General features: G+C 47.0%; 5 protein-coding genes across 5 annotated transcripts; 1 reads left to right on the plus strand and 4 right to left on the minus strand.

The window, feature by feature from the left end:
* Window positions 1-1,900: 1,900 nt before the first annotated feature.
* On the minus strand, window positions 1,901-3,216 carry BHQ10_007385 (uncharacterized protein; the record flags this gene model as incomplete). The annotated part of the gene is made up of 2 exons (XM_040880074.1): window positions 1,901-2,619; window positions 2,670-3,216. The coding sequence occupies 2 exons, from the start codon at window positions 3,214-3,216 to the stop codon at window positions 1,901-1,903; spliced, it is 1,266 nt and encodes a 421-aa protein (XP_040735888.1).
* A 447-nt stretch (window positions 3,217-3,663) lies between these two features.
* Window positions 3,664-5,459, plus strand: BHQ10_007386 (uncharacterized protein; the record flags this gene model as incomplete). The annotated part of the gene is made up of 6 exons (XM_040880075.1): window positions 3,664-3,913; window positions 3,973-4,086; window positions 4,134-4,266; window positions 4,318-5,069; window positions 5,128-5,345; window positions 5,397-5,459. The coding sequence occupies 6 exons, from the start codon at window positions 3,664-3,666 to the stop codon at window positions 5,457-5,459; spliced, it is 1,530 nt and encodes a 509-aa protein (XP_040735889.1).
* Window positions 5,460-5,803: 344 nt separating this feature from the next.
* BHQ10_007387 (uncharacterized protein) lies at window positions 5,804-8,171 on the minus strand (the record flags this gene model as incomplete). The annotated part of the gene is made up of 4 exons (XM_040880076.1): window positions 5,804-7,744; window positions 7,803-7,913; window positions 7,977-7,993; window positions 8,057-8,171. 4 exons carry the CDS (start codon window positions 8,169-8,171, stop codon window positions 5,804-5,806), a joined length of 2,184 nt encoding a protein of 727 aa, XP_040735890.1.
* A 1,439-nt stretch (window positions 8,172-9,610) lies between these two features.
* On the minus strand, window positions 9,611-11,781 carry BHQ10_007388 (uncharacterized protein; the record flags this gene model as incomplete). Its single annotated transcript, XM_040880077.1, has 5 exons — window positions 9,611-9,741; window positions 9,810-10,805; window positions 10,861-10,963; window positions 11,022-11,479; window positions 11,538-11,781. 5 exons carry the CDS (start codon window positions 11,779-11,781, stop codon window positions 9,611-9,613), a joined length of 1,932 nt encoding a protein of 643 aa, XP_040735891.1.
* A 2,492-nt stretch (window positions 11,782-14,273) lies between these two features.
* On the minus strand, window positions 14,274-17,042 carry BHQ10_007389 (uncharacterized protein; the record flags this gene model as incomplete). Its single annotated transcript, XM_040880078.1, has 3 exons — window positions 14,274-14,405; window positions 14,459-16,844; window positions 16,891-17,042. The coding sequence occupies 3 exons, from the start codon at window positions 17,040-17,042 to the stop codon at window positions 14,274-14,276; spliced, it is 2,670 nt and encodes an 889-aa protein (XP_040735892.1).
* Window positions 17,043-18,739: the final 1,697 nt, after the last annotated feature.

Below are 18,739 nucleotides of genomic sequence, written 5' to 3' on the forward strand. Positions count from 1 at the left end.
TTGTCAATCGAAACTCCAATGTACTCTTATTTGATTGATTTAATCTGATGTGGACATATATACTTGTTTAATAGCTGTATAATAGCTTTAATATCCAATATGTTTGCCTTGCATTTATGCTCTCAGCCAAGGGGAAAGTTTTTAATCAAGTAATCGTGTTCGCCTTGATTCAATCGTCCAAGAGCTTCAAGCAAGCCTTACCCGATACCCTAGCTATATCGTATAGCCTTGTATTTCGTTTTCAAGTGTATCAATACGATACAATACATCGCTCTCGCACGAGGCTGTGCATGCTCGCCTGCAGCTGCAGCAGTCCGAGCCTATAACACAGGTCCTAACGCACAATCGACTGCCAATCAATACATGAAACAAGTGCCACGTCACCAAGTAGAGCATGAAGCATGCTGACGGGCGTAAATAAATGATGACATCAAGTAATTAATGGTTTTAGTTGAGCCGATCATTACGGGGACTCCGATTTAATGACTCGTTTGCTCGGTTATCTATCTTCCAACGACTCAAGCCATCATAAGAAACTGGTATCCGCGTATTAGGCAGGTCTACAAAGCATAAAATATAGTTAGCTGATTAATTGGAGAGGCTCATACGGTGGGACCTTCATCACAAAGAACCAAGAAAACGAAAGCAAACAATCGAATAGAATGTCTATCTATCCTCTAGATAAACTGAGCTTGGCCTCCAAGTTTCCGTGCATAGCAAGTCTAACCTTCTTCAAAGAGACGACTGACGGATCCAGCCGGGCTTTCTGGCGTAAGGGTCCGTTAGATGATGAATCGGAACGAACCAACGTATCGTATTGCGTGATTGACGAAGTTCCGATCTATGATTTGAGACCTAATATTGCGTGGCTGTCGCTTGATGTACATGGATTCCAGGTTATCAAATACCCGAGTTCCTGTATTGGGCTTGAAAGAGATGTAGATAAGGTCAATCAGATGTATTTGGAGGAGACCGAGCAAATGATAAGGATGATGACCGGTGCAGAATTTGTGACTTGTTGTGATCTTCGAGTGAGTGAATCTTTCTCATTCTTCCTGTATTTTGGGCAATGCATGTAGAGGAAATCTTGATTCGTCGGAGCTCACAATATTGCTTAAAGTATCGCGAGAACCTGTCCTCCAAAGTCCGGCAAGAACTTACTGCTAGCGATGCTGGGAGCTATAAGACGCCAGATTCGCCTGCATGGCAGGTTCATGTCGGTATGCTACATCATAAAATGTAACTAATGTCCATTTATTAATGGACAAGACCATACAAAAAGTGGAGGCTATCTGCATGTTCAACGACACCTTTCCACCGAACAGATAGTGAAGTATTTGCATGATCAAGACTGGCGAGTACGGGTCATCAAGTAAGCATGTCCTTTTCTCAGAAATTCGATGAGCAACTCTTAAAGAAACAACGAGCTGTGTATAGCATCTGGCGGCCAGTCTCCGGCCAAGTTGGCGATGCCCCCTTGGCTTTTTGCGACTATGCTACAATCGACGAAAAAGATCTCGTGCCAACAGACCGACCATGGAATGGCATCGTTGCTCGAGAGATATACAATCTTAGGTATAATCCGAAGCAAAAATGGTATTGGGTACGGGATCAGGTACCTGATGAAGCAAGTTTGTTTGTGAGCTGGGATTCGCATCCGGTGGAAGGGGGCGCTGAATGTAAGTCCAATATTTGTCGGATTACTTTGAATATAGGATTTATTTGCATCTGAAAGTCTGTGTCCATGCGTCATTTCTCGATTACAACGCCGACCCTAATCTGCCTCCTCGACGAAGTATTGAAGTGCGAGCAATAGTTATAACGAGACTTCCAAAAGAGGATCACGAATAAGCTACATTTTAAAAACCAAGAGCAAGCGAAGAAATTGTGCCCACGACGATCAGTCAGCACTGCTAAAAAGAGCCGTAGCGGGGTGTCGTAGGATAACTTCCATTGTTGGCCGCTCAGTAGGATCATATTTGAAAATCAAAGTCAGCAAGCCAGTTAGAAGGGTGATATCTTCATCGGAAAACTCGTCTATTCGACTTTTCATCCATCGCTTTTCATTACCGAATCGAAGCTCTTGGATTCTCTGGGCTAACGAAACCGAAGGACTGAGATAAGCCTGTAATTCCATACCCGGCAATTTCTCCCTCCAACTTTGCAAAATGAATTCCGGAGGCATGCCGAGTGTCTCTGTCATGACCAAAAAGACCTTCGCAGTAGGATCATCAACTGTGCCAAACATGTCCCGTCCCGAGAGAAGCAGCCAAATAGCACAGCCCACCGTCCAGACATCGCTAGCAGTTCCAATCTGACCTGTGCAGTACTGCTCCGGCACAATATAGGGACCCAAAAAGTCGATTTCCTTGGGAGGGTCATTTGCAAAATAGCCACAGCCAAAGTCTGCGACTTTCAAGTCCCCGGAGTATAGAGTGAGGTCGGATAGTTTGCCGAGAGCTGCTTCGACGCCATACTTGGGGACATTAGACTCCAAAGGGTTGTTATCAAGTCGTTCAATTGGTACAGTTCGTGGTGATCCACAGATAGCGTTGATTCTTTCTAGAGACTGGGTAACTTCTTCAGGCAGGTCAAGAAGAAGATTGCCAGGATGTAGATCTTTTGCAAGTCAAATATGAACTTTTGGAAAGGGTATGGATAAGACAAACCTCCATGACAAATTCCTCTACTATGTATGTAAGCAAAACCTGTCAAGAGGCTCATAATAGCTCGTTTCGCTTTTGGTAATGGCAACGTTTCACTCAATTTTCCAAGATCCCGTTTCGTGACCATTGCTAGACTCTGGCCTTGCAAGTGTGTAACGATGCAAAAATGAGCTCCATTAGGCCCGCTCAGTTCGAAGATGTCCAACGGAAGTAGTACATTTGATCCACGGTAGTCAGTCTCTTTGCCTTCTGCCAAATGCTGGAGCATACGGATTGTTTTCCGGGTGTCTTCGTGAGATGATTCATTCCCCGATGGAATTTGTGAGAGCTGGGCTTGTGAAATAGAAACGGCGACGCATGTCTTCTTCAAAGCATCTTCGGCAAGCCAGACAGTCGAGAAGCAGCCATGGCCGAGTTTATTGATGATGCAGTATCTATTTTCTTTGAGTCGGTCGCCAATATGGACTGGATGGAAACCGCCAGGTTTGTAATCTTCTAGGTTTTCAACGAAGGGAATTGGTTTGTATTTTTGATTTTGACCTGTCGACATGGTATTCAGTGCTCGAGAGCTCAAGATTTTGCCAGACCTGAATCTTCAGGCTGGAAAGCGTCAAATTTTAGTATTGAATGCAGTTCTGGAGGAATTAGCCTCGATATTTAGACATTTAGCATTCGATTGGATCGATCCTTCGACACCTAATTTGGTGTGACAACCCAACCAGGCACAAAAAAGAAAGACTATATCAGAGTGATACGAGTAAAAACAAATCACAGGCCCAAAAATGACAATATCAGGCTCGGAACATTAATCAGAAATACATACAATACAGAGATAGTCCGGGGTCAGGCGGGGAAACGAATTGCGCTTGCGGAAATCCGTCAACACTAACACGAGGCTGACTCTAACCTAGCAGCCTATTTAAATTTATATTCCATGCCTTCCCATTTCTGCAAAGATTCTCATGCTTGAAATAATATGCGTATTGAATTAGTAAATATGAAAGCCATCATCGCGTCAACATTCATCCTCTACTTCCTCGTCACCTTCGCCATCCAACTCCTCGAAGTACCTACGGTACGGCTATTCGAGATCGCGATATGCGATCGGTACTATCGGACGACTAATGACGGAGCACTTGCTGGCTTATTGCTCAAAGACATAGACGAGTCTTCGTGTAAGATTACGGCTGTGCAGAATGAGCTTGCGGAGATTGCTGGGTGGAAGATTTCTTTTGATGCTGTGCCGGGTGTGTCCCTTGATTATGAAGAAGTGTATACATGGGAGTAATCTGACTTGAAGTTTCAGGTCTTTTGACTGCATTATGGTATGGATCAGTAGCTGATCGATATGGTCAACGACTTGTTTTACTTTTATCATTGACCGGAAGTCTAATGGGCTTGACATGGATCGTTTTTATCTGTAAGTCACCTGATCCTTCTGGTCAATCAAGGAACTAAAATTTCTAGGTAAATATAACATAATCTTTACTCCTCGCTTGATCTGGATCTCATCAATCTTCCTCTTCATCGGCGGAGGCGTCCGAGTCTTCAACTCGGTCATATTTTCTATAATCTCGGATAGCTTGGGGCATTCGCAGCGGTTTGTTGTATCTCTACCTCAAAGCATGGAGTAAAGTTAATAGTTGAGTAGGACCAAGTTTCTGTATCTGCTTGCTGCCGGTCCTCATATCAATAGATTGATTACTCCTCGCATATCGACATTCCTCATGGGCTATAGCATCTACGTGCCTTTCTGGGTCGCCATTACGATCGACGGCATCTGCCTACTCATGCTACTCTCATGGTCATATCAGAGCAAGAAAAAGTCGGCTTCAATTGACAGAGAAGAAGACTTAGGATCCACAGATGCAGAATCCGTGAGCGACGACTCATCAAACGTCAACACGCCACTTCTCGGCTCCTCGCCATCACCATCCTCCCCATCCTCCCCAGTAGACAACCATAACAACGCCTCCAACAACAATAAGGAAGAAGACCAAAAACTATCCACGATCCTTAACACCGCCATCAGCCTCCTCAAACACCCTGCATCCCGCTTCTGCTTCACAACCTACATCCTAAAACGCATCGCCTTCGCCAGCGAAGGATTCATGTTCCAATATGCATCCGAAAAGTTCCTCTGGCCACTGCATCAAACAACCTGGCTACGCGTTGGACAAGCATCGGGCGCAATTCTGGCGACGCTCGTGCTGTGTCCTTTGATCATGTCTGTGTTCTCAAAGACTGGTACTAGTGCCAGTGATGGTGGTGCAAGAAAGAAAGCTTGTGGAAGATTTCCAGCACACGCAATCGATCTGACCATAATCCGATCAGCGCTTACAATCCTCACACTTTCGTTCTTCGCGGCTTGGAAAGCGCCGTCGGCTGTGTTTCTCGTCATCGGTACCCCTCCCCTCCACTGCCTATTTTTACTCATAACTAACTTGAACGCGATGAACAGCAATGGCAGGCTGCGGCCTAGGCGAAGGCCTCGAACCCGCCCTCCAAGGCTTGATAACCTACCTCGTGGACTCGGACAAGACCGTTCGCCTCTTCACAACTCTAGCGGTCTGCGATACCATCGCTGAGTTTGTGGGTGGTCCTGTGACTGCGCGATTGATGGAGATTGGGCGGAGGCCGGGGCATGCGTCGGATGGGTATTGTTTTTTGGGGTCTTCGGTACGTATACATCTCTTTTCTTTGGGGTAAGGGATACTAATCGAGCTGCAGATATTGTTTGCGGGACTTCTTGGGTATTCGATGGTTATACGAGCTCGAAGGAGTCAGTCGTAGTATTAGGATGAGAGACGTAGGATAAGTTCATTGTTCACTGTTTAGACAACAGACAAGATAATACAAGATCAGTCATATATTGCAATGTACGCCTCGTATGCATAAAAGTCACTGTCCCAAGGATAATACACGCGGACACAAAACGAAAGAAAACGAAAAGAGGGAAAGAATGTACAGGTAGGTAGAGATATGTTCAAAAGTTCGGACTCTCGCTCCCCAGAACATCGTGCGTATGTATTATAGTACGTCATATAGACATGAAAGATGTCCATCCTTTTGATTCAATAACCAAAGACGGAAATGTATATATTCGAAGAGAAAGAAATATTGATAGTAAAGAGTGATTAGGCATATCTTGCGCTCAAACTTGCGAATGCGTCAGGACTATGTCGACCGTTTTGAAGATTATTGATGTCGACGCTCGCTTTGCTCATGTGTATCGGTGCTCGGGGCATGAAGTTGTTTACTGGTGGTGGTTGCGGTTGAGAGGTCATCTGTTGATACGGATTATGAGATGCTGCACCCATGCCGATTCCAAGACCATTTGATGGAACTCCTGGCGCTGAATTGCCCATCATTGCGAATGGGTTCGTCTGCTGTTGTTGTAACTGCTGTTGCATCTGCGGCTGATGCGTCTGCTGCAACTGCTGTGGTTGAAATTGTGGTTGCTGCGTTGCGTTCATAAATGGATTGTTATTCTGCATACCCTGACTTGATCCCGTCGAATTGCTTTGCAGCATTGTTGGAAACATGCTCTGTGTCGGATAACCTGCAGACGTACTATTCGAGACCTGCGCGGTGTTCTGATGTTGGTCCACTGCTTGCTGCATTTGAGGAACCTGTGATTGTTCCGGGATGGTTGACATTGGCGGCGCAGCTGCTGGTGCAAGATTATATAGAGCCAAGATACTATTCTTATCCGCTCTAGCAGGCTGTTGTGGCGCGGTTTGTTGAAACTGAGCATAAGGATTCTGCTGTGGAAACTGCTGATACTGAGATTGTTGGTATTCAGCTGAATAATTCTGATAGTTGTTATTTGGGTTGACGGCATCAAACGGATTGGAGTTCGATACTTGGTAAGGACTGAGTTGTGGTTGTTGCGAGAAAAACATGGAAGAAGCCGTAGATGGGGAAGCGGCAGTGTTGGAAGAAAAGACAGGCATAGTGTTGGCATGACGAGGCATAGCCAGCCGGGACTGCGAAAAAGCTAGATTCTGCTGATTACCAGTATTCTGCGCCGACAGCGAGTTTGCGAACGGATTTCCCGGTGAGAAGCTGCGACTTGGCTGAATAGGCGTTGACTGTGCCGTGTGGCTATAATAAGGATTGGCCCCAGTCTGAGACGCCGGTGAGGCTGTTTGAAAGAATGGATTGTAATTCAACGGTTGTGGTGAGTTTGTGTATGAATGTGATGTCTGTAGAGGTGTGAGAGCCATGTTGTTGTTCATCTGGTGGCTAGTATATCCTCCAGTTGTGTGCGGAGACATGGGCTGCGCAACCTGCAAGTTCTGAAAAGCATTTTCGAGACCAATAGCAGGGGCCTGCGCAGTAGGTACGTCGAACGGATTGTATGATTTGGCAGCCCGAGCACCAGCAGCGCTGCTCACGTTTGGCATACTCCATGGATCGTCGGCCTCAGCCTTGGATGGCGAAGAGGTTGGCTGACTCCTGGAAGTTGAAGGCTTTGGAGGAGCTGCAGGAGCCGCAGATGGAGGACCTGACCCTTCTCCAAGCCTGATCAGCGACTCTACCGCGCGAGTCATGTCACCTCCTACACCTTTCAAAACAGAAGCATTTCTCTTATCATTCGGAAAGCCCATGCTTCTAAGCTGATCCAACTTCGCTTCAAACGAACTATCAGCCTCTCCGAGATTCGCACCGAACACCCGGGATTGTTTATTAAGCGAGAACGACGGCGACAACGGACCACCAAGCGTAGCAGATCTAGGCGACGACGTAGACGATATCGACAACTTATCGGACGACCGAGGTAAACGACTCGTCGACGAGACAGACCGTAGGCCAAATCCGAACTTCCTACCACTCTTTGGCGGGATTGGAGGTGGGGGAGGGCTCTCATCCAGTGACTTTTGGGTATGATATCCGGAGTCGTCCCTACTCGGAGGTTTCGGTTTGCCGTCTTCCAGAATGCGATGTTCGTATTTTTGGCGGATGAATCGCTCCATGGCGGAGTCTGCTTCGTCAACGTCGACGGGGATGTCGGGTTTGATGTTGCGCGGGTTGTACTCTTTGTTGACGATTGTGTTTCCCCTTTTCTTCATATTCTATTACGGCCAATTAAGCGTGCGTCCAGTTTTGTACTTGTTGACGAGGCTGTCTTACCTCCACTTGTTCTGTTGTCCAGCTGTCCATGGTCAATGACTTGACCTTGGAGATATGCGTTCCCATCTTCCGGTGAAGCGACCCGCATCGCATGCAGAGGAACACACCCAACTGTAGACTGCGTTAGAATATTCGATCGAATTGAACTTTTGGAAACCGAAGAAAGCGACTTACACTCCAGCTTGCCCATCCTGTTGACACATGACTATTAGTACTTGACCACTAACAACGCGACTGTTCGATTGAGAACTCACCTGGATTTCCAGCCTGGCAATCCGCACATCGATCGTTCCCAGGGACTGTGCGAATGAGTTCATGCAACGCTCGCTCGTTGCGCGCCTGCTGACGCTTGTTGATTATAGAAGCCATGACGCGATCAGCTCATCGATAAAACGCAATCTTGAATTGGATTGAGTGAAGAGTTGTGGCACGAGTGTCCGAATGCGGGAGGTGAACGGCAACAGCCAAAAGAGAGAGAACGTCGAGAAATAGCGAAAGAAACAAGGAACAAATTAAACGATAGAACAACGACAATAACTCATCAGATACAAAATCAAAATCAGAAGCAGGACATGTCGTCAATTGCGCGCAGAACACACAAGACTCAGAGAAGTGGAGGAATGATAGGAGGGAGACTGTTAAGTTGTAGGGGAGACTGAAGACGGCAACTCCACTCTGCAACGGTCTAGTCTTCTTGAGAGAACCGTTCTGAGAACATGCTGACTGCCATGCTCTCTTAACTAGCAACTACTAGTACTACCAAGTAATTACTAGTGCTACTATCGACTCCACGCGTCGACCACAACGCCACAATCTACTACAAACTCCTCACCAAGTTGCAACTCAGGGTCAATGCTACCGAGCTGTCCCATACTGACACCACAAGATTCAATCCAATTTATTCAAAACTACTATCAAAAAAACAAAAATGTCGGAGCAATTGGAGGACTCATCCAACCATCTATCAGAAGAGAAATACTCTCCATCGGCCTCGAACGAGAGAAACAGTTGCCCCTGAAAAACCCTACTCGCTTTTTTACGGCTAGTAGGATTTCAATTCACTCTGGTTCGCCAATATGACCTGCCATCTTATGGAAAGCGTATATACGTATAGAATATAACAAGAATTGGAGGTTGATTATGCGTTCGTAGGTAAAAAGTGTATGAAAAAGAAGAGAAGAAGAAAGAGGGAAGCAAAAGTTGAAGAAAATATAAACTAATTAGTCGAGGTCACGTGCTGGTGGATCCTTGGTGCGGAGAAGAAATTCTTTTCGTTTTTGTTTTTGTTTCTCTTCTTACACAACACCCGACAGAGTCGACGTAAACTCGATGTACAGGTACACGATCCATGAAGACATGTTTGAGACTTGTTAATGATGCAAGTACTTTGAGCATTCTATCGGGGTTTGACTGCCTCGAATATCTATCGATTGTCTGTTTTCCGTAAAGACACTCGACAAGTCAACTTCTCACAGAAAACCCACCATAACCGCGTCTACAGCATCCCATGCTATAGTCGTTCTATTCTTTATATTTCGTTCAGGTGGCATATCAAACCCATAACAGTTTTTAGCAGAGCTGCGTCTACTTCCACCCTGTTGCTACGTGACTTTTCCATCGAGCATACGGGACTATAAGATGACGGACATTTCTATATATTTCTATCAGATAGAAGAAATCAAAAACTTTTATTGAGCATTAAATACATCAATTCGTTGGTAGCACATTGACAAGCAAAGGTAGTGCTGTGAGTCCTCGATCTGTATGTCGTGACAGCTGTCGTCTAATTATGACGGATGGCCTTGTTACTATCGAGTTTTACGAAATTGACACTCAAGATTGAAGAAAAACGCAAAGACCCGCTGCATATTTGGTTTATGAAACAAAACGTCGGGGCCTCTAAATGCCTCCAGCTTGACATTGATGTGTGGCTCAATGGCTATCATATTAGGCATACGTTAGCATCGTTTCACTCTCATACCATGAAGAATAGCCTTATAAACGTACCATTGTGATAGTTTTGCCCTATTTCGCGGATCTCCCGAGGAAGATCTCGTAATCTTGATCCACGGTTCTGTTTAAACCATTCTTTGCTCATGTAACGAACAAACAGAATGATGTTCTTGAACACCCCTTCAACGTTCTCTAATTGAACCAGAGTTTGATCCCATATTGTCGGATCGTTCTCTCGTTCGAAGGTTAGCCGACTGTCGTCCATCAACGACGTCTGAATTCGCGATGTCAGAACCATCAGCAAAACCGAGATACAGTTCACATGAGCCAGACGACGTTCAGATATCTGTTCAATCTTGAGCTTATCAAAGTTTTCGAGAGCCAACGTGATTCTTTTGACGAATTGCTGGTACATATCAAACAACAAGCTTTTAACGCATTTCGACAAGGCACGAGAGGCATTCGGGTATGGACTTTGGTAGGAGCCGAATTGCAGATTCGGAACAATACTATCGACCACATCCGTAGGGATATTGATGGGTAACGATAGTATTGTCACAATCAAGCACGCCATCCATGCATCTAATAGGTTATCGTCAAGCTGGGAGTCGACTTCCTCCTGCGGCCTTTCATTCCAGCTTTCAAAGGTGTAGCGCCGAGTCACTCGAAGTAAATCCCGTATCCATTTGAGTTCATCTCCGCGAAAACATGTACGTAACCAATCTTCCATACTATGTCTGTCCCCGAGAGTTTGTTTCAACCACTCCCATACCATTCTCTGAACGTCAAGAGAGGAACTATTGACTGGATATACGTAAAGGCTCTGATGAAATTGGGGTGATTCAGGATGTATATCACTGTGGCCGACAGTACCCCTCCAGCGTGCTTCGTCTGTGTTGGGAATATATTCGACACCCCGAAATCCGATGAAATTTTCGCCGAACCCGAAGCTCAATGGCAGGTCAAACTGTCTCTGCCAAAGAGTACTCCGAATATTCGTAGACATCCATTGCGTCAGAGCCTGGGGTCGCAACCGTCCAGCAAGTGTGTCTAAGCGAAGGAGTTCAGATTAAACCACGAGATATAAGAAATTCCAGAAGCTTACCAGGATTGAGTAATTTAGTCAGTTCCTCGAAGGAGCGTATACAGCCGACCCATTTACGACCCTTGGTAATGGAGCACTTTAAACAGGGTGTACCGGGCGAACACTACCTTAACGATTAGAGACTGAAGTTGTACATTAACGGATAGAACAGATGAACATACCCTTTCTCGTAACACGAAGCACCTGATACATGCCCCTACATCCCGCACCTGGCGAACATTCAGCACGCCGTCTTCTGGTAGCCTCGAGCCCTGCTGTCGTCCGCCTCTCCTTATCTCTGTATGTTCGAGGCTCACTTCACTACGGCAATCCGAAGAAGCCGTGTGCGGTGTGCCCACGGTAGAGAACGACCCCCTTGTTTCACCAGTGCCATGACTACGAGGGTTGTGAGGCACGTTCAGGAGCATATTTTGATCTATCATCGAGTGGAACAATTCATCTGACGTTTCCGCTGCTATGGCTCTGTAGTCTACCTCGGTATGCAACACATTCCATGGAGGTGAGTACCCCATATTGTGTGGAAAAGCGTGAGACGATACATGGACTTGCGGAGGGTTGCCCAATATATTATTCATTCTCGGGTGTTCTGTGTATGGAGCTGGGTGCATATTCATAACATCTATGATCAGGATTAGCCACGGTTAACCCATCACCAGGGAAAGAATGATATATAGTACCTGCTTCCGGGTAAGGAGATATCGCCATGGGGGTGGTCCCATACTCCTCATAGATACCGTTCTCCGGCGACTGAATGGCGTTCATGTTGCTATTCGTCCGTCGATAGCCGCTCGGGGAGTTGTGTAGGTAACTCGAACCACTAGTGGCTTGCCTAGATGAGCTCATCGGAGGCGAAGCGTACCGATGAGATGATGGACGACCACCGCGCCCAAGCCCATACCGATTCACGTCGTGGTACGCCATGGCGTCCTCAAAGTGTGAGGTCTATGTCGATGAGGAAAACGCAAACTGATTCAAATATGAAGGGATCAAATAGAGAATTAAATAGTGGTGTATAGTGGCGAATGGTGGAATGGCACTCAAGTCGATTTTATAGGGGGGTAGCGGACAATGTCAGATCCGGCGGGAGGCACTGATACGAGGGACGAGCAACGCTGTACGGAGCTGACTACCTTTACGTAGCAACAGTTGGCGGGGTGTCAACAAGTCGTCCTTTATGCAGACATAGTGCAGAATGTCAGATCCGACGGTGGGCACTGATACAGATTCGTTAGCCGTCTGGTGTGGTGTGGTGCGGACGGTCTCCAAGTCGATTTTGTAGGCGAGCAGTGACAAGCGAGGCACTGGTATCGTAGTCGAAAGAGTCAAGAGATGTTTTCAAGATAGATAGTTTGTAGTAATGAACTGACGAGACGGTTTTCAAGTCGTGCTTATAATCACGCTGTTGACGACATCACGTCGGACAGTGATTAGGATTAGTCAGTCTACCCCAATACCCAACCATACGTAGACCTCCCAATCGGGACGGGTTAAATCTAGGTAAAGGCACGAAAGCCAGGGACCTAGTATCGCCTCACTTCATTCTCTCAGTGGTTGCGTGCAATACGGAGCGACTCCACCGGGTAATCAACCGCCAACACTGCCCTGTTACTCTCTAATCTCGTATACTTTCCCAACCCTGTTTTGCAAGCAATACTTCCAGGACCGCTCGAATTTTGAATTCTTCTTTCTCGTCGGAATCGCTTTGATCGACTGGCCGTATTGGTGGGAATCATCCGATTCGTTTATCTCACTTCATTTGGGACGGTGGCGAGATCCAAGACGGGACAGCGGGCATGGAGATAAGATTATGAATAAATTCCGTCAGGTGAATTGCTGCCCGAATTATTCCTGTACCGGACTGCCGAATCTCTTCTTCAGGCCGGCGAGTGCTGGTCGGAAGCAAATGTGGAATAGCGCTGGACGCGGGCATGTGTGTCAACTGAGTGTACACGTAACGAGACAAATTGTTTGATTGAGGAGAAAACTTTTTCATGGTCATCAGAGTGAGGCAGGCAGTAGAACGAAAAAATTTTCACTCAGCACGATTCATATTGGTCGCAGCTCGCTTGTTTGCGGTTGCGTAGGTTGTCTTGGGTTTGATGAGCGGGCTTTCTCTTTGGGTCATTCCCACTGGAAAACCCCTCAAGAAGGGGGCTGACTGGATAAGCCTCCTTGCCCGGGCGTACTTTGTGAATGGAATTGGCTGGGCCATGATGAAGTCCACCTTGGGGAAGTGTCAGGAATGGTAGTGTAGAAAGAAGTGGTAGTGCTGCGGTCGAAACACAATTAACACAGCCACTATAGGCCAGACGAACACGATCTGCGAATAGAGACAAGGGAGACTATAGTGTAGACGAACAGGCCAGGATCAGGGTTTTGAAAGCAACGAACGCTGAACATTGAGTGTTGGGGAACCGTTTTGGCAATTGAGAACATGACGTTTCGTATTGGCTATAATCATTCGTTTCGAAAAGATGCCTCGCAGACGTTCACGACAACTCGGTCTGCTGCGATTCCATTACACAATGAGAAAATGCCGAGGGTCAACCTTCCTTCGCTGCGTCGACACAGTCACGCAGAGACACGGAGTCTTATCGCGCGACTAGTCATGCGGGGGTACGCCCAGGCCAGGGTTCACAGAATCCAGACTCAAGGAGTTGAAAACGAGGCGAAATCCAGATAAATCATGTTCAATCGCGCAATTAGCAAATGGGGAGTATTTTGACATTTTCTTGTTGTCTCAAGTTTGTGTAGACGACTGTCCTTCAGGCCTTCCCCAGTGACCTCACATCTCGGCAGGTTCACAGACAGGAAGGAGCGACTTGACCGAAACACGAAACAGGCAAGAACGAGCGTCCCATCTCAGCCTTGTCACTACTAGCCCTCAGAAAGACACGGAAAGAAGAGATGATCAGTTGGACACACGAGGCAGACTGAGGGCCCGGGGATATATCAATCTAATAACTACCGACAGAGGACTAACTTTCGGGCACGACCGACTTACATCACTATCTTTTGGGTACTCATGAAGTCGATGAATCACTCATCGTGAATACAGCCATGATGCTTTGCGTCGCCTCACATGTCCAAGCAATTGGGTATTTCTGCGTCATCACTGGAATAATATGCAGAATTTGCAGAATTGATGATTGTTAGATTTCCAGAATGGGACTAGATCTCACGACCAAACGCCATGAGATCCATGCGCTTTTGGGGAAGCGTTTCCCCAGGTATAGAGGTGTAGATGGTGACTGGCCAATCATAATTTTCAATACAGCTGCTGAGACAGCCTGCGAATCATGTAAAAGTACTACATGGTAGCAAATGAGATGAGATATTATACATTCGTATCTTGCTTTTGATGATCGCTAGACTATACGATAGCTACTTCTCACGTATGGTAGATACGCAAATTACAGCTTCTGCTCAACATTAAAATAGCCATTCGTCTTAAGCCACTGCTCGACATCCTCACGGTCCCGTTTCAGCCAATGAGCCTTGGCCTTGATGGCGTCCAGACTCTGACTAACAGCTCGGTCGAAGCCCTATCACCAAAATTAGTTCGTATGTTATTTGATCAAGACAGGGAGAAAGGTACCTTAGTTTCCTTGGGAGCAAAGAAAGCTTCAACTTCCTTGAGCTGTTCTTCCGTGTTGAAGGCCACAGACGACAACTGGATGATCGTACCCAACATGCCCAATGAGGGCGGGAAACGAGTGAGTATGGTATCCCAGTTCTCCTGCAGCCACTTCCATCGCTCTTCGACACCGGTGGTGTGGTTCCGAAGCCCAGACAGAGGCATGTATACATCTTGGTTCCTGACTTCGCCGTTGGTGGCGAGGTCGAGCGTTCGGCGGACGAGGTTGACGTCCTCTGCGGCACCGAGGCTGCGGAGAGCGGTGTTCTTCTCGTCGGAGGTGGTGGCGGTGCGGTAAATGTCGAGGATGGCGTTGTATTCCTTCTCACCGCCGTTCTTGAGGACGATGTTGTACACGCTTCCACGGATGTTGGGGTGAATGGCGCTACGGTCGCCGTCAATGTAACGCTTGAACATGTCCTGGGCAGCGGCGACAATGGTTGCGTCGCCGGCTGATCCGGCGCTTCCGAACAAAAGAGCCTTGAATTGTTGTAGGACGTGGTCATCGGAGTCCGAGAATTTCCATCCAAGTTGATGAGCCTTCTCGCTGGTGATAGCACGCTGGAATGCCTTGAGTGCGTCACGAGTCTTCTCGTCCTCGAACAGCCAAGCCGCTCGCAAGCTTCCCACGCGTGTAAGCATCTCGTTCCAGACAATAAACTCAGACTCGGTGTTGAAGCCCTTCAGAAGAGAAAGCAAGCCAGAAGTCTTTTGGTATCCGGCAGAAGCCAAAGCACCCGAATCGGCAACCATACCGGCACGGTCTTCGACAGTCAACAACCCTGCCTTGGCCGCCTCGCCCAACTTCGCCAATCGTTCCGGAGTGTACGAGGTTCGGTAAATACCCGAGTGGTCGGCATTGACCTTGAAAAAGTCAAGGTCGGGAACCTTGAACTCGGACTCACGCTTGTCCAAGACAAGATCCTCAGCAACACCATCCTTAGTCCTCAAAGCCAAGAATACAGGGTAGACAGTCTCGTCTTCTTCAGGCTTGACATCGCCCGTTCGCAAGAAACGGTTCTGCTTGATGTTCAAAGTACCCTTGTCTGCATTCTCAGTGACCTGCACAACGGGGAAACCAACATGCTTGGTCCAAACATCCATGACTTCTTCGACCGGCTTACCGCTAGCCTTGGCCAATGCAGCCCAGAGGTCGCCAGTCTGTGTGTTTCCATAAGCGTGTTTCTTGATATAATCACGAACTCCCTGGAGGAACACATCCTCACCCAAATACTTGGAGATCATACGCAGCACAGACGAGCCCTTGGAGTACGAAATCGCGTCAAAGATTTGATTGATCTCATCCGCACGCTTGACAGGCACTTCAATCGGGTGACTGCTTCGCAGCGAATCAAGCGAAAGAGCACTTTGGAGGTTATCAATCACATAGGTCTGCCAGACCTTCCACTCGGGGTAGAAAGCGTTGCAAGAGTACCACGACATCCAAGTAGCGAAACCTTCATTCAACCACAGACCATCCCAGAAGTCCATAGTGACCAAATTACCGAACCATTGATGAGCCAATTCGTGCTGCACGACTTCGGCAACACGCTCCTTGACTGAGGCACTGCTGGTCTTCTCGTCGAGAAGCAAATCGACAACACGGTAAGTGACCAGACCCCAGTTCTCCATGGCACCAGCACTGAAATCCGGAATGGCGACCATATCCATTTTGGGGAGAGGGTACTCATTGTCGAAAGCCTTTTCGTAGAACGCAAGAGTTTTGGCGGCCAATTCCAAAGAGAATCGTCCATGTTCAATGTCCTGGTCCAAGGTAGCGAAAACTCGCACGGGGACACGGAAGTTGTTCGTTTCAATGCACTTCAATTCGCCGACAATGAAAGCCAACAGATAAGTAGACATGACAGGCGACCTGTTGAACTTGACAGCCTTCCTCTTGCCACCGGTAATTTTCGAGTCCACTTCCGACTCGGACGCAACATCCATGTTGGAAAGGCAAGTCATCTGTTTATCCGCAACCAGCGTTACCGAGAACTCGGCCTTGAGGGCCGGCTCATCGAAACAAGGGAACGCCCTCCGCGCATCCGTAGGCTCCATCTGCGACGAGGCGATGTACCCAGTTCCGCCGTTGGCAGTCTTGTAAGATGAGCGATAGAAACCGGCCATGTTATCGTTCAGAATACCAGTAAAGGTCTGCTTCAGCTGGGCCTTGGAGCCGACGGGGATGGTCTCGCTGAAGCTGACGGTGGTGACTTGTTTGTCCTTGTCGTAGGAGAGGGTGGGAGAGGAGGCGATGACGCTGCCATCGACGAGGATGTGGCTGGAGTGGATTTCGAGTTCGTTGGTGTTGAGGGAAATGGAGGTGGTGTCTTCGTTGACGTTGAGACTATACCATTTAGCTTGATATCCTCTACCAGTGTGAGTGGACTTACTCGATAATAACAGTTCCCTCGTAGGTGAACTTCTCGAAGTCTGGCTCAAGAGTCAGGTCGTAGTGCACCGGCTTGACATTGGTGGGCAACACCTCGCGACCGGCGACATTAGTCGAGCCAAAGCTCTCGTCGGCATGTCTGGCGTGACACATTCTGCGATAAGAGCAATATCGTTTGGAGATTTGAGCTAGGGGCGTTGCGGATCGGGCGACGATGGAGGGGAATCCGGAGCGTGTGAATGCGTTGATTGTAGAAGAGCGAGGTGTGGAGAGGGGTGAGCGAGGGGTTGTTGAATGAAGAAAAGAAGAAGAAGAAGAAGAAGCAGAAGAAGTAGAGAGGAAACGAAAAGTAGAGCTGGGTGCCTTGAGCAGAGAAGCTTTGGGGATTGCCGAGTGCCAGCAGACTCGTGGCAAGACCGACGACGACAGGCTGACGGGAGGCATAGAGAAGGCGAGCTCAATGAGGGGTTCGTATTCCCCACTAACTGCAATTGATGATAATATACTGCCAGCCCCCAATTCAGCCCCCAATGAAACTATTGCCAAATGAAAATCTCCTGGTCTCTGGAAAATTATACTATGTAGATCTGGAATTTACATCTGACAAGGACTGCCAGATCTTGCTAGCCGTGTTCGGGTTAGTCTGTTCTCCAGACAGCCCTGTCTCCTCTTGCCTACAAGCTGACTACTAGCAACACGCCTCTAAGGTCTGGTAAAAAAAAAAATAATCATCAGAGAAGTAATGCAATCAACCTCTGAATATGCCATGTGTCCTCTGAAGCGATTCGAGCGAGCTATCGTCAAACAGGCAGGCAGAGACCACTCGTGACCTGTTAACAATCACCTCCCTATTCCAGCCTAGCGTGCTCCGATAATATCCTCAATTTTCCTTCCTCTTCTCCATTCCTTCCTTTTTTCTTCTCCATACATATAATAATCATACACGCAGCGTTTATGTACCAACCCAAGTCTTTCTGTTTGTTCCTGAATGACTTATTATACATAAGCTGCCAGACCGATTTTCAGCACGTTTGAGGTGTCTATTCTTTTTTTCTTGTGTGTTCGCAAGCGAATTAGGTGGATGGACTACCATAGATGACTGGGACATTCTGCAATCTTTCGAGATTGTTTTACCTTCTTAGTCAGATGAAGAGTGGAATTATCATATAACTCAATATTGACCTTATGCAATACAAATAAACGCGCGTCTTACGGAAACCTCAATAAACGAGACGCTGTACAACAGTTTAGAACAAACAAGTTGCAAGTACAAAACAATCGTATTGCATATCAATTGCAAATATCCGCTCTCGTAATACCCAATACCAGTCTCGTGTTAAATTTATTCCCATGCCAACCAAACACCCCCCAAAGAAATCCCCCCAAAACAAAAATCAAAATCAACGCCTTTCGTCTTCTCCTCCCGTATCCCAAGGGAGAATGAAAAAGGTCAACTAACTGATATGATATGTTTAAGTCAGTCTGGTTCTGACCTGTGAAAGTAAAACCCGGATATATGACAAGAACCAAAAAGTAAAAACAAGAAGAGAAAACCATCCCAAACTCCAATAATCAAAGACTTCTCCCGTCATGACGCCTGGAATATTAGCAGGTGAACGAAAATATAAATTTGCATCTTCCCAAGGTGTATTGAAAGGAGGAGAGAAAGCGTATGAATATAGCTCAAGGATGCCTGCTCCTGAAATGCGTCATATGAACAAAATAATAACATGAAGAAAAGATGCAAAATACAATGCGATTTGACCGATGAAGTACAGCGGTGCTTCGACCGGGACTGTCGTAATGCGATAGATGGTTCGCAGATGAGAAAGGCAAATATATCATGGATA

This window comes from Talaromyces amestolkiae (genome assembly GCF_001896365.1).
Source record: "Talaromyces amestolkiae strain CIB chromosome Unknown scaffold15.1, whole genome shotgun sequence".
NCBI classification, from domain to species: Eukaryota; Fungi; Ascomycota; class Eurotiomycetes; order Eurotiales; family Trichocomaceae; genus Talaromyces; species Talaromyces amestolkiae.